The 15709-nt window shown below is 38.1% G+C and overlaps 1 protein-coding gene across 5 annotated transcripts in view; it reads right to left on the reverse strand.

Annotated features, from left to right (window-relative positions):
- Window positions 1-15709, reverse strand: part of LOC106088092 (CUGBP Elav-like family member 2) — a 596808-nt gene that overhangs the window by 478808 nt on the left and 102291 nt on the right. For 4 of the 5 annotated variants that reach the window (XM_059364556.1, XM_059364555.1, XM_059364554.1 and 1 more), the window contains exon 3: window positions 10769-10851. The exons of the other annotated variant lie outside the window; for it this stretch is intronic. In XM_059364556.1, coding sequence (XP_059220539.1) covers window positions 10769-10851 — 83 coding nt within the window. The remainder of the gene's footprint in view (window positions 1-10768; window positions 10852-15709) is intronic. 5 annotated transcript variants of the gene reach the window in all.

A 15709-nucleotide genomic window follows, 5' to 3' on the forward strand; every position in this document is an offset into this window, starting at 1 on the left:
CCAAATTTGGGCAACATCCGTTTATAAATGCGCCTTTTATGGGCCCAAGACCCTGAATCGAGAGATCGGTCTATATGGCAACTATATCCAAACCTGGACCATTCTGGGCCAAATTGAAAAAGGATCTCGAAGGTCCTAACACAACTCACTGTCCCAAATTTCAGCAAAATCGGATAATAAATGTGGTTTTTATGGGCCTAAGACCCTAAATCGGCGGATCGGTCTATATGGGGGCTATATCAAGATATAAGCCGACATAGCCCATCTTCGAACTTAACGAGCCTATAGACAAAAAAAGGTTTTGTGCAAAGTTTCAGCTCCATATCTCCATTTTTAAAGACTGCGTGATTTCAACAGACAGACGGGCGGACATGGCTAGATCATCTTAGATGTTTACGCTGATCAAGAATATATATACTTTATAGGGTTGGAAATGGATATTTCGATGTGTTGCAAATGGAATGACAAAATGAATATACCCCCATTTTTCGGTGGTGGGTATAAAAAGCTATGAAAAAAGTTAAAATGTATTTCGTTAAAATAATTGAAAGTTTACAAGCTACAAAGAAGTAAGAGCGTCATAAGTTCGGCCGCGCCGAATCTTATATACCCTCCACCATGGTCACATCTGTCGAGTTCTTTGCGCAGTATATGTTTTTAGGCAAACAAAGTATAATGAATAAGGACGTAGGAGCAGCTATATCAAGTTATAGTCCGATTCGGGGCTCAAGAAGTGAAATCGGAAGATCGGTTTATATAGGAGCTGTATCAAGCTATAGATCGATTCTGACCATATTGCACACGTATGTTGAAGGCCATGGTCGGAGCCGTTGTACAAAATTTGTGCCAAATCGGATGAGAAGTGCGCTCTCCAGAGGCTCAAGAAGTCATGACCCAAGATGGGTTTATATGGCAGCTATATCAGGTTATGGTCCGATTAGGACCATACTTCGCACAGTTGTTAGAAATGATGTCAAAACACTAAGTGCAAAATTTCAGCCAAATCGGGTGAGAATTGCGCCCTTTAGAGGCAAGACCCAAGATCGGTTTATATGGCAGCTATATCAAGTTATAGACCGATGTCAATCATACTTAACACAGTTGTTGGAAGTGATATCAAGACACTATGTGCGAAATTTCAGTCAAATCGGACGAGAATTGCGCCCTCTTGAGAGACTCAAGGAGTCAAGACCCAAGATCGGTTTGTATGGCAGCTATATCAAAACATAGACCGATTTGGCCCATTTACAATCCCAACCGACCTACACTAATAAGAAGTATTGGTGCAAAATTTCAAGAGGCTAACTCTACTCCTTCAGAAGTTAGCGTGTTTTCGACAGACAGACGGATGGACATGGCTAGTTCAACTTAAAATGTCACGACGATCAAGAATATATATACTTTATGGGGTCTTAGACGCATATTTCGAAGTGTTACAAACAGAATGACGAAATTAGTATACCCCCATCCTATGGTGGAGGGTATAAAAATGTCCACAATCGATTGAAAACTAGCTAAATAACATTCACTCTTCATACACAGTTCTTTTGAAGTTCTCTCTTCACTTAATTTTCTTTGATTATTCATAATCTTTGCACCTGGTGCCTCTTTAAAGAGTCGCTTGGCATATCGTGTATTCATTCATTGGCTGTGGCTAACGGCACACACTAACGGAAAAACAATATTTTTGCAAAACTATTGAGCACAATGAAAAAATGGTACGGCACTTAAGACAAGAATTTATGCTAAAGATTTTAATAAATATTGCGTTGGCTACAAACAAAGTAGTTACTGCTGCATCTTGCTTCGATTGCCCTATCAAAGTCTAAAACATTTCAGCTGAATTATACTTTGGAAAATATTTGCTTATCTCAAATTATTTGTATATAAAAAAGTATACAAAAATACCTACAATCTATTGCACATAACTTACCTGCTCTTAATTCCTCCAATTCCAAAAACATTCGAGTCACTGCCTTATACCATATACATATGTATATACATAATTATTTTCCTTGCTTTAAGGCAGCCTCCCCTTCCTCTTTTGGTGCGTGAGTGACTTTGCAAAACAATAGCAAACAACAAAAACAAAAACAACAACTTTATGTTGCAGTTAGCCTCCCGCCTTTCACAAAAGTTCTCTGCTCTCATTTTGGCGCATAGACTTACGCACACCAAGATCTTGCACTCATATCTCTTTAACACCACTGTCAAATGTAAATAAAATCTTAAAAATCAAAGTAGTTACTTCTGCATCTTGCTTCGATTGCCCTATAAAAGTTTAAAACATTTCTGCTGATTTATACTTTGAAAAATATCTGCTTATCTCACATTATTTGTATATAAAAAAGCATACAAAAATACCTGCAATCTATTGCACATAACTTACCTGCTCTTAATTCCTCCAGTTCCAAAAACATTCGAGTCACTGCCTTATACCATATACACATGTATATACATAATTATTTTCCATTGCTTAAGGCAGCCTCCCCTTCCCCTTTTGGTGCGCGAGTAACTTTGCAAAACACCAGCAAAAAACAACAACTCTTTGTTGCAGTTAGCCTCCCGTCTTTACTCAAAATTTCTCTGCTCTCATTTCGGCGCATAGACTTACACACACCAAGATCTTGCACTCACATCTCTTTAACACCACTGTCAAATGTAAGTTAAAACTTAACAACACAAATTCACCACAAGGCAAGACATCAATGAAATGCATTTATTTTATTGAAAAAACACTTTTTGCACTATTTATCAATAAGAAAATCATTTTGAGACACTAAAGAATGTTTTTATGACTAGGATATCGATAAATGTTTATAGTTTTTATTGGTGTTTTCACTTTTTAACCATATTTTCACTAGCACTTCACATATGCGACTGACCGCTTTAACCACGCGAAAAAAACTAATCAAAGCCATAGCAAAAACCAAATTTGTTCATTGACTTGTGGTGAGTTTGTGGAATGAGGAGAGTAAGAAGGAATTGGAGGGAAAGACTTTAGAGGGGTTATGGAAAAGCAATACAGATGTAAAGAAGACATTAAAAGAGAAAATAAGACAAGGGCTAGTGGGAAAGAGGGGCAAAGGTTTAAAAGCATCTAATGAAAAAAATCTGTGTTGCCAGACGTGGAAGCTATGAAATAAAAGTTAGTAAAAAGTCGGAGATTTGTGTCAAATACATTCAATTTCATTGTTTTAAACGTTCAGATGCTAACATCGGTATTCATAAAACTATATATTACCATATTTATTTGAGAGATTCTCCTTATATTTAGAACTGTCAAATAAATCTTTTATATAAAATTGAAATTGTTGCGCTTTGTTTGTTTATTAGTTTGTTTGTCTGTTCCGTATAGACTCAAAAACAGCTGAACCGATTTTCATGAAATTTTCACAGATGGTAGAATTTGGGCCCACGGTGAAAATAGGGTACTAAATTTTTTAAAACCCGAAACGCCAGATCTCGGAGATGTGTGCATCGATTTAAGCGAAATTTTGTACGTCACCTTATGGTACCCCAAAAACACGAAATTGGTTAAAAAATGTTGGGGTCAAATAACCTGGGAGACGCCCCATCCCAAAACTCACCCGAGCGGACATGTGTACCGATTTTTTACAATATGGGTATCAAATGAAAGGTATTTAAAAGTAGAGTACGAATTTGTTATTTAAATTTCACTCTTAATTTTCGTGGTTGTCTCCCACCTCAAACAAAAAGCCCCAAGAGAACACTTTCGCCGCTTTGAGCAATATGGGTATCAAATGAAAGATATTTAAGAGTAGAGTACGAACTTGGCATTAAAATGTTACTCTAAGCGTCGGAAGGTCCCCACTCCCCAAACACCACCCAATGGGACACTTTAACCATTTTGAGCAATATGGGTGTCAAATAAAAGGTATTCAAAAGTAGAATACAAAAATGACATAATTTTTTTTTTTGGTTTCTAAGGGCCCTCCCCACCCCACAAAACCCCCACAGCAGGAAAATCTTACCGATACCGATATGGATCTGGGGTATTTAGGATAAAAGTCCATGATAATTTATTTCGAATCTAATGTTGGTATAAGGATTCAAGTATCTGGGTCATGTCCTACCGTTCCGCAGAACAGTAGATCGCGACAATAAAATACTCAAATAAATTGTCGTTTGGTTCTTAGCGTCGGTGGGACCTCCCAATAAATGCAACGCCAAACTGTCAAGTAGGATGACCGAGAATATATTGTACTCAAATGAAAGGACGTGTGAGAGGGCAATCCCCCTTCCCCTATCCTACTCAAAAATAAAAAGGAATTAAAAATAATATATGAAATAATATATGAAGGCCAATCAGGATAGAATAGGACAGAAATTAAAGGTCTGCGGTAGTAGAGTAAACTTTTTACCCTCGAATTGGGATGGACAAAGAAGGACCTGCGGATCTTTAAGAATGTGATATTCCAAGAGGTCGCTTTGAAATATGATTTTAAATGTAGATAACCAATGCAAAAAAATTAATTAGTGTCAATCTGAACAAGACCCGTAACCTTCAATATCTTGATAGCCTCCTTCAAAATGCTTAACATAATGGGGCTCAAACAAAATTGTGCTCTATCACGAGGCATATATTACTTCAGGGTCCGCCTTTAAACTCCCTTCAAACCTCCCTTGTCTACAATGGCGATAAATAATATGTATTTGATAGTAGAAAACGAATTTGATATCCAATTTTGAGCCGAAATGTTTGGGGGTCGTGTCACACCATAAATTCCTCCTCGTTTAGAGTTACTCATCAGCCATATTAGGTGTGAAGGCTTCAAGGGTCGTATGTGTGCTTGTACCGAATTTATTGCGAAAACACTTCTGTTATACAAATACCACATTAACCACGCCCGACAACCCTGCCTGTTAGCTGTATTTTTCCCAAAGCATGTGTATAGCAAATTTCTTATCTGCACAATTTACACTAATCCCATGGTATGCACATGGTTCTGTGCATATATTGGAAGTTGTATTGATGGCTTCAAACACTAGACAATGGCAACGGCTCTAGCTGTGGCTCCGTGTGCCCAGGTTCGAATCCCGGCTGAACTCTGCGGAATTTTTTAATTTCCAAGTTTTTGCCAGTTAGGGCGAAAATCAATAAATTTTACAATTTCCGTGACAATTTCCAACAGATGCAAAGAATCATGTGCATACCATAAATTGTACAGACAAAAACATTGTCATTGCACAAAACACATGCATTGGGAAAAGTACAGCTAATAAACAGGGTTGTCGAGCGTGGTTAATGTGGTATTTGTATCATAGAGGCGTTTTCGCAATAAATTCGGTACAAGCACAACTTATCAACGTACGGCTGATGAGTAATTCTAAACAAAATTACGCAACGCGTCCCATTATGGTGTATGTTGCGATCTCTGGCTTTCCTTTTCCATTTGCAAAGGAAAACCTCAGATTATTTAGCTCGTTTCGAAAGAGAAACAAACAGAAATTGTAAAATTTATGATCTACGCACTAACAGATAAAAAACTTGAAAATATAAAAAACTCCAATCTCATACATGATAGCTGAGCCCAATATTATTATAAAATATTTAATCAACAGAAAAGGAAGTTTTTAAACCCTGCTTACATTTCACATAATTTCTCATTAAAATAAAATATTTTACTGGGTATCTATGAACTTATGTCCAAAAATATCAAATTATAATTTGATTTGTACAAAACTCTAATTAAGAAATTTATTACAGAATGACAACTTCATGTTGTAATGGAAAAAAAAAGAATAAACACACGTTTCATGCTTCCTTTAGGAAAACTAAGCCCCATTCTAAGAAATTTGAGTTCATAAAATTTACATTTATGCAAACATGAAGGGCGAAACGTATTCAATTTGTTGAACACTGGGGCAAATTTCAATACAGACATCTTCAGCCCCATTGAATAACAAGTCAACCTGCATTAAAGTCTAAACAGATGAGACTGGCTTCCGTCAATATGAAAACCTAAAGTAGAACTTCTATTAAGTGCTGGCTAGCCATATCGTAATGTTTCCTCTTCAACGAAAGCTTCGCCAATTCTAAAAATAGCACATTGCAATGTTTCAGAGAAAAAATTTCATTTTGTTGTTGTATAGGGAGAAAATTTTTATTGAATTTGAATTTTTATTGAAATTTTGTTTTGAAAGAAAATTTCAAAGAAATTTTGTTTTGAGAGAAAATTTCACAGAAATTTTGTCTTGAGAGAAAATTTCATATAAATTTTGTCTTGGGAGAAAATTTCATGGAAATTTTGCCTTGAGAGAAAATTTCATAAAAATTATGTCTTAAGAGAAAATTTTATAGAAATTTTGTATTGAGAGAAAATTTCACAGAAAATTTGTCTGGAGAGAAAATTTCTCATAAATTTTGTCTTGAGAGAAAATTTCACAGAAATTTTGTCTTGAGAGAAAATTTCACAGAAATTTTGTCTTGAGAGAAAATTTCACAGAAATTTTGTTTTGGGAGAAAATTTCACAGAAATTTTGTCTTGGGAGAAAATTTCACAGAAATTTTGTCTTGAGAGAAAATTTCACAGAAATTTTGTCTTGAGAGAAAATTTCACAGAAATTTTTTCTTGAATAAAAATTTATCTTTCCTATGAGATAGGAATTTTGTCGTGAGAGAAAATCGCATAGTAATTTTGTCTGGAAAGAAAATTTTATATAACCTTGTCTTAAAAAAATGTCTCCCATAGGAGAATAGGAATTTTGTTTTGAGAGAAAATTTCATAGAAATTTTGTCTTGAGAGAAAATTTCATAGAAATTTCATCTTGAGAGAAGGGTAGGTTAGGTTAGTTTGAAAAGTAACCTTGAAAAAGAAAATTTAAGTTAGGAATTCCGTGCTACTTACAAAATCCTTAATTGTTTTCCATACCACTCCCCAAAGTTGGTTCATGTCTGGAATCGGAATGTGCCGGTGTCTGTTAGCTGCAAAAGCCGGGCATTGACATAGGAAATGTTCCAACGTCTCCTCATTTTCCCCGCATGCCCCACACATGCTATCACTTGCCGCACCGATTTTACATAAGAGAGCTCGTAGTCTCGTAGGCCCGATATCCAAACGATGCGGCTTGTGCCATCCTCATAGAAGGCGTTAATCGCCTTCTCTTCCCTTCCTTCCAGGTTTCCTATCGTTTCACTTTTGGTTCCCATTTTATTGAGAACTTGGCCTCTTGGCCATCGGTCGCCCATTCCCGCTTTGCCTCAAGCATTGAGCCATACGTGTGGACTCAGAGTTTCCTCAAATCAGCCCTTAAGTGTGAACTCAAGTGCAACTTCATTCGCTCCAAAATATTTTAAATTCGGTCCGGTTTCCTACAGTCGCCTCGATTTCCCATTATGGTGTGACCTGTTCATGTTTTCCATTCACATCTCTTCCATTCTCTGTTCTATTGTCTTAAGTCGCAGGGGCCGCCCCATAATTAAACCGCTTGTCAATGGACCGGCGTAGTCCTCATCGCCCGTAATTAATCTACTGTCGAATACCTTTGATTTAAGCCCCATATTGATATGGACGTTCAATTTCTCTGCTTTTAGAAGTTTTGGGGTTAAGGCGACTTCCTGTGTACTTAGATCCAATTTTTAATACCATATTCGTATTCTACTCTTCACCTTTCATTTGATACCCATATTCATTTAATGTCCATATTCACCTTTCATTTCATATCCATATTGTCCTTATCGCACCACTTTTGATTTTGGGTGGTGTTTTAGGAATAACGGGGAAGGGTGCGCCCCCTTCCGATATAAACAATTTATAAAGCCTATTCCTTCCTCTTGAATATTCGTAATCTACTCCCGAATACCTTTCATTTGAGTTCCATTTTGCCATGCTCGTCCAATAAACCTCTTTTAGGGTGTTTTGAGGTTGGGGTGAACCCCTTTTTAATTGGTACCAATTTTTAATACGAAATTCGTACTCTACTCCTGAATACCTATCATTTGAGTCCCATATTGTTCTGATCGGTACACTTTTATTTTCGGGTAGTAGTTTTATGATAAGGGGGAGGGTCCGAACCCCCTTTAGATATCAAAAAATTAAGCAGCCAGATAAAGCTACCTCCACCGTAGGATGGGAGTATACTAATTTCGTCATTCTGTTTGTAACACCTTGAAATATGCGTCTAGGCTAGGATAGGTTGAAAATAGGGTACATATATTAATCTAAGCCAGTAATCGGATTGCGTCTTAGACCACATAAGGTACATATATTCTAGATCGTCATGCCATTTTAATTGGATCTAGCCAACTCCGTCCGTCTGTCTGTCGAATGCACACTAACTTCCTGCCACGCGCTTGAAATATTGCAGACATACTTTATGTTAGTTGGGAGTCCACCGTAGCGCAGATGTTAGCATATCCACCTATGACGCTGAACGCCTTGGTTCGAAACCTGGCGAGACCGTCAGAAAACATTTTCAGCGGTGGCTTTCCCCTCCTAATGCTGGCAACATTTGTGAGGTATTATGCCATGTAAAACTTCTCTCCAAAGAGGTGTCGCACTGCGGCACGCCGTTCGGACTCAGCTATAAAAAGGAGGTCCCTTATCAGTGAGCTTAAACTTGAAGAATTTTGTCCCTGTTCCTTACTGGAATGTTCATGGGCAAAATTTGCATTTTTATACCCTCCACCATAAGATGGGGGGTATACTAATTTCGTCATTCTGATTGTAACTACTCGAAATATTCGTCTGAGACCCCATAAAGTACATATGTATATTCTTGATCGTAGTGAAATTTTATGTCGATCTAGCCATGTCCGTCCGTCTGTCCGTCCGTCCGTCCGTCTGTCTGTCGAAAGCACGCTAACTTCCGAAGGAGTAAAGCTAGCCGCTTGAAATTTTGCACAAATACTTCTTATTAGTGTAGGTCGGTTGGTATTGTAAATGGGCCATATCGGTCCCGGTCCATGTTTTGATATAGCTGCCATATAAACCGATCTTGGGTCTTGACTTCTTGAGCCTCTAGAGGTCGCAATTCTTATTCGATTGGGATGAAATTTTGCAGGACGTGTTTTGTTATGATATCCAACAACTGTGCCAAGTATGGTTGAAATCGGTCCATAACCTGATATAGCTGCCATATAAACCGATCTTGGGTCTTGACTTCTTGAGCCTCTAGAGGTCGCAATTCTTATCCGATTGGAAAGAAATTTTGCAGGACGTGTTTTGTTATTATATCCAACAACTGTGCCAAGTATGGTTCAAATCGGTTCATAACCTGATATAGCTGCCATATAAACCGATCTGGGGTCTTGACTCTTGAGCCTCTAGAGTGCGCAATTCTTATCCGATTGGAATGAAATTTTGCACGACGTGTTTTGTTATGATACCCAAAAACTGTGCCAAGTATGGTTCAAATCGGTCTATAACCTGATATAGCTGCCATATAAACCGATCTTGGGTCTTGACTTCTTGAGCCTCTAGAGGTCGCAATTATTATTCGATTTGTCTCAAATTTTTTACGACGGATTTTCTCATGACCATTAACACACGTGTTTATTATGGTCTGAATCGGTCTATAGCCCGGTACAGCTCCCATATAAATCGATCTCTCTAATTTACTTCTTGAGCCCACAAAGAGCGCAATTCTTATTCGAATTGGCTGACATTTTACACAGGTCTCCAACATAAACATAATTTAATTGTGGTCTAAACCGGACCATATCTTAATATCGCTCTAATAGCAGAGCAAATCGTTTCTTATATCCTTTTTTTTGCCTAAGAAGAGATGACGGGAAAAGAACTCGACAAATGCGATCCATGGTGGAGGGTATATAAGATTCGGCCCGGCCGAACTTAGCACGCTTTTACTTGTTTTATATTAGATATCCGAGGTGGTGGGTATCGTAAGTTTGGCCCAGCCAAACTTTATACCTTTTTACAGCACCAGAAAAACGAATTATCTCCATTGTAGAGACTTTTCCACCGGTGTTTTCTCCGTTTTATTCTGTGAAAAAAAAAAAATACGCCAAAGTAGCCACGCAATGGACTTTATTTACTGGTGATATGGCCGATAATATATGAAAATACGGATTGAATTTATCCTAAACATTCTGCAGGTTGAATACAGGATAGCTTTAAGATTTTAGTTCCATCATCTGTGGCTTCCGTTGGAAAGCAAAGAGAGATAATTTAGATATATAGAGTAGAATTAGTTAATCACCGTTTAATCACTTCTGTGGACACCTATACAACGGCAGGAGTCATAAATTGGATCAGCTTTTCAACTGGCTTATGTTCTTCTCCAAGGAAACTTTCATATGCGTTTCTACTAAAATTCTCCTAGAAAATCCCTAATTAAAATTGCTCCCAGTGTTAGTTCATATTTTTAATCCTTTATGCATTCATGCATGTATGTATATGTATATGTGTATGTGTGATAATGCATATGTGAGAATGCCTGTATCAAAAGCTAATGAACGCCATAGAGTTAGACATTGAAAGAGTTTTTTTTTACTCTTTTGCTTCGACTGCTACATCAATTGACAGCATTTACAGATACAAATTAGAAAAAATATGGAATACTTGAAAATAGAACATGGGAAACAACATGAAAAACATTCACATATACATGAACACACACATAAATACATACATACATACATGGACAAATGCAGCTTAAGCTTCACTTTGGTACGGTTTGTTGTTTTTCTTATTCTTAGAAGATATTTCAATTTGTGTTGGTTTTCCCTCCAAATGTATAAAAGGAATTGCAGGAGAAAGAAAAGTGTCTTGAGTCTACTTACCCCATCCAAGGTTCGGATGTTGTGCAGGGCATCCTGAGCCCTCAGAGCAGCCTTACGCGTGTAGTATGTCACAAAACAGCATCCTACATGGTTTACATGAAAAGAGAAGAGGAGAGAAGAAAAAAAAAAAGAAGCAAAAGAAAACAAACATGTACAAGGAACTGTAACATTTGACAAAGTAACAAGTAACTGTAAACATCAAGGATACTCTATAAATGGCATTACAAAAACACGCATTACACTTTATCGCTGCATCCTTATGGCTTTGCCATCATAGCACACAAGGAAAAAAAAAACGCAAACCATGAAACGGTGATGAATGACTACGAGAAAAAAAAAATCACACAAGGAGGGAGAAAACATTCCATTGCAGTAATTCCATGGTCTAGGTATTTAAGGACACAAATAAGACACACTTGCTCACAGTGATAACAACTAGCGATTGCTGCGGCGGCGATGTTGCAGGCAACAAACACAGCTTTATGAATAGCTTTATGTGGGCGCCAAGTATCCTTTACGGCTTAATGCTAATTAGGGACATTTTCGTACAAAGAACATGCAATTATTTTGTCAAATAAACGCATATGAATGATATTAAGGATGTCTTAAATGTATTAATTATGGTGATAATTGGGGTAAACATGCGCTTACCACATATTTGCCTAATTCAAACTATGGCATTATATACACTAATTAACAGTGGGGCGTAGACGATACAGGCGGGCTAAAAAGAATATTGAAGAATATGTACATGCAAATATAAGGCAATGTGGTAAGCAATGAAATCAGAGGGCAAAAAGGAGCATCAATGCTGCCGCTGATTCGTTTAGAGGGTGTTATATCGATGTGAAGGCAAGGGCCAAGATTTTTGTTTTAGTGTTAAGATCGACTTTGTATAGGGATTTTTGTTCCGTCAGTCTAGGTTGTGGGGTGATGGTCATGTAAATTATCCTATTGCCATAAAATTTGCACATTGGGTTTTTTGGCTAAAGGACGAATGCTGTTCATATGTATTGGGTTGCCCAAAAAGTAATTGCGGATTTTTCATATAGTCGGCGTTGACAAATTTTTTCACAGCTTGTGACTCTGTAATTGCATTCTTTCTTCTGTCAGTTATCAGCTGTTACTATTAGCTTGCTTTAGAAAAAAAGTGTAAAAAAAGTATATTTGATTAAAGTTCATTCTAAGTTTTATTAAAAATGCATTTACTTTCTTTTAAAAAATCCGCAATTACTTTTTGGGCAACCAATATATATGAACAGCTTCTTATATATGAAACTAGCTGACCCGGGCCCGCTCCGCTGCGCCTTCTTTTACTTTATATGGAACATTTTTTTTCGACAATTAAAGATCTTTTTGTGAAATACCATGCAACGAAAATGGTATATCGCTTGACTAACAGTTTAACAATATAAGTGTCTATATCTGAGTCCCATATCATCTCTATTGGTCTACGAATTTAAGTTTGGATGTAAGGTGTACTTCATTCTTAAAATACTTCATTTCAGCCCGATATTCTCATGATGTCTGATTGAGGGGTGTTTTCGGGGGAAAGGTGGTCCCCAAAGATACTTGGCCCTGAAAAAATATCAGCATCGTGCTCTTCTCTCAAATACCATTTATTTAAACCCCATATTGCCATTGGCTTAAGAGGAGTTTACACATGGCCCCAAAATAGGTTATCAAATTCGTTTTCTAATCTCAAATATCTTTCATTTGAGCCACATATTGGCATGATCCAAATTATTTACCCTTTGGGGATGGTTTTAAGGAAGGGGTGATGCCCTAAATACATGGCCCAACATTTAGATATCAAATTCGTATTCTACTCCCAAACACTTTTATTTGACCCCCATATAGCAATGTTCACTAAAAAATTGCTGTTTGTGGGGTATTTTGGGAAAGGGGTAGACCCCCAGAAAATTGGTCCCGAAAATGGGTATCAATTCTTGCTCTACCCCCCCAATACCTTTCATTTAAGCTCCACATTGACATGGTCGGTAAAAATGCCCGATTTAGGGTTGTTTTGGGGATTGGGGTGGTCTCCCAAACACTCAGCCCGGAAAATATATCAGCAACGTGCTCTATTCTCATATATCTATATATCATTTATTTGAACCCCATATTGTCATTGCCCTCAAAATTGGATATCAAATTCGTTTTCTAATCCCATTTAAAGTCTTTATTGCAAAAGTCAGCAAATATTTCCGGTTTGGGGTATTGGCCCTAAAAACTATGAATATTTAGTTCCACTCTCTTTAGGACCCAAACTGTCTTGGTGAGCAAATACGTCCTGTTTGGGGTTGTTATGGTTATGGGACGTCCGCTAAACAGTTGTGCCCTAATGTTGATATCAGATACGTGGTCTACTCCTAAATACCTTTAATTTGAGCCCCATATTCCCAAAAATTACGGCTTGGGGTGTTTTGGGGGATGGGCTGCCACTCAGTGAGTTGGCCTTGAAAATATATTGGATTCGTGTTCCACTTTAAAAACCCTCTTATTTGAGCCTCATATTGCAATAGTCAGAAAATACTTACTATTTGGGTGGTGTTGTGGGGGTGGCGTGGCCCCACTTTTCCCAAATATTGATATCGGATTCGTGCTTTACTCCCAAAGACCTTTCATTTAATATGGCTATGGTCGCAAATTTGTTCCCTTTGGGGGATGTTTTTGGGGAGAGGCGGAGCCCCAAACACTTGGTCCCATATTTGGATATCAGATTCTAATTCTACACTCAAATACCTTTTATTTAAGCCCCATATTCCCATGGTCAGTAAATAAGTCCTGTTTGGGGGGTGTTTTGGGGAAGGGGTGGACCCCCAGAAACGTGGTCCCACATTTGGATATCAGATTCGTATTCTACTCGCAAATACCTTTCATTTGACTCCCATATTGCCATGGTCGGTAAATATGTCCGATTTAGGGGTGTTTTGGGGTGGTCCCCTAGCACTTGGTTCGACAAATGGATATCAGATACGTTTTCTTATCCGAAATACCTTTCATTTGAGTCCCATATTGTCGTGATTGGTCTAAATATATGTTTGGCAGGTTTTAGGGTGGGGCGGTACCCCATCCGCAATTTGGACACCAAATTTTTATTTTTAGGGTACTATGTGAGAGCACACAAAATTTCGCTTAAATCGCACCACCCATCTCCGAGATCTGGCGTTTCTGAAAATTAGAATAAGGGGGAGGGTCCGGCCCCCCTTCAGATATCAAAAAATGTAGTACCCTATTTTCACCACGGGATCATTATGCACCATCTGTGAAAATTTCAAGAAAATCGGTTCAGCCGTTTCTGAGTCTATAAGGAACACACAAACATACAAACAAACAATCAAACAAACAAACACAAATTGATTTTTAAATATAAAAATCAACTTGTGTTTGTTTGTTCCGTATAGACTCAAAAAAGGCTGAACCGATTACCTTGAAACCTTTCACAGATTGTGTAGATTGGTCTGGAAGGAAACATAGGCTCTATAATTTTTTGATATCGGAAGGTGAACGGACCCTCCCCTTCACCCCAAAGGTACTACCCAAAACTAAAAGTGGACCGATCAAGACAATCAGGGATTCAAATGAAAGGTATTCAGGAGTAGAGTACGAATTTCATAATAAAAGTTGGGTCCAAGAACCTTGGGGGCCGCCCCAGCCCCAAAACCCCTTAAAATAGGTTTATTTGACGATCATGACAATATGGGACTCCAACGAAAGGTATTCGGGAGTAGATTAAGAATATGGTATGGGGAAGTAGGAATAGGCTATGTAAATTTTTGATATCGGAAGGGGAACGGACCCTCCCCTTACCCCAAAAGTACCATCCAAAACTAAAAGTGGACCTATTGGGACAATATGGGACTTAAATGAAAGGTATTTAGGAGTAGAGTACAAATTTCATAATAAAAGTTGGGTCCAAGTACCTTGGGGGCCGCCCCAGCCCCATAGCCCCTTACAATAGGTTTATTTGACGATCATGACAATATGGGACTCCAATGATAGGTATTCGGGAGTAGATTATGAATATGGTTAGGAAGTAGGAATAGGCTATGTAAATTTTTGATATCGGAAGGGGAACGGACCCTCCCCTTACCCCAAAAGTACCATCCAAAACTAAAAGTGGACCGATCAAGACAATATGGGATTCAAATGAAAGGAATTCAGGAGTAGAGTACGAATTTCATAATAAAAGTTGGGTCCAAGTACCTTGGGGGCCGCCCCAGACCCATAGCCCCTAACAATAGGTTTATTTGACGATCATGACAATATGGGACTCAAATGAAAGGTATTCGGGAGTAGATTACAAATATGTTAAGGAAGTAGGAATAGGCTTTATAATTTATTGATAATGGAAGGGGTCGGACCCTACACCGTTACCCCAAAAACTCCAACCAAAATCAAAAGTGGACCGATCGGGACAATATAAGTATCAAATGAAAGGAATTAGAGAAGAGAATACGAATATGGTATTTAAATTCGAGTCTAAGTACCCATCGGGCCGTCCCAACCCCAAAACTCCCGCAAACAGATATATTGGACGTTCATTTCAAAGTGGGGCTCAAAGGAAAGGTATTCGGTATTCGTAGATTATGAATATGGTCAGGAAGTAGGAATAGGCTTTATAATTTATTGATAACGGAAGGGGTCGGACCCTACACCGTTACCTCAAAAACACCATCCAAAATCAAAAGTGGACCGATCGGGACAATATAGTTATCAAATAAAAGGAATTAGAGAAGAGAATACGAATATGGTATTCAAATTTGAGTCTAAGTACCCGGTGGGCCGCCCCGACCCCAAAACTTCCCCAAACAGACATATGGGACGTTCATTTCAATATTGGACTCAAATGAAAGGTATTCGGGAGTAGATTTCGAATGTGGCATACAAAATCAGATCGATGTAAAGAGGGTCACGCCAGCCCTCAAAAACGCCATT

This window comes from Stomoxys calcitrans, chromosome 3 (genome assembly GCF_963082655.1).
Source record: "Stomoxys calcitrans chromosome 3, idStoCalc2.1, whole genome shotgun sequence".
In the NCBI taxonomy this organism is placed as follows: Eukaryota; Metazoa; Arthropoda; class Insecta; order Diptera; family Muscidae; genus Stomoxys; species Stomoxys calcitrans.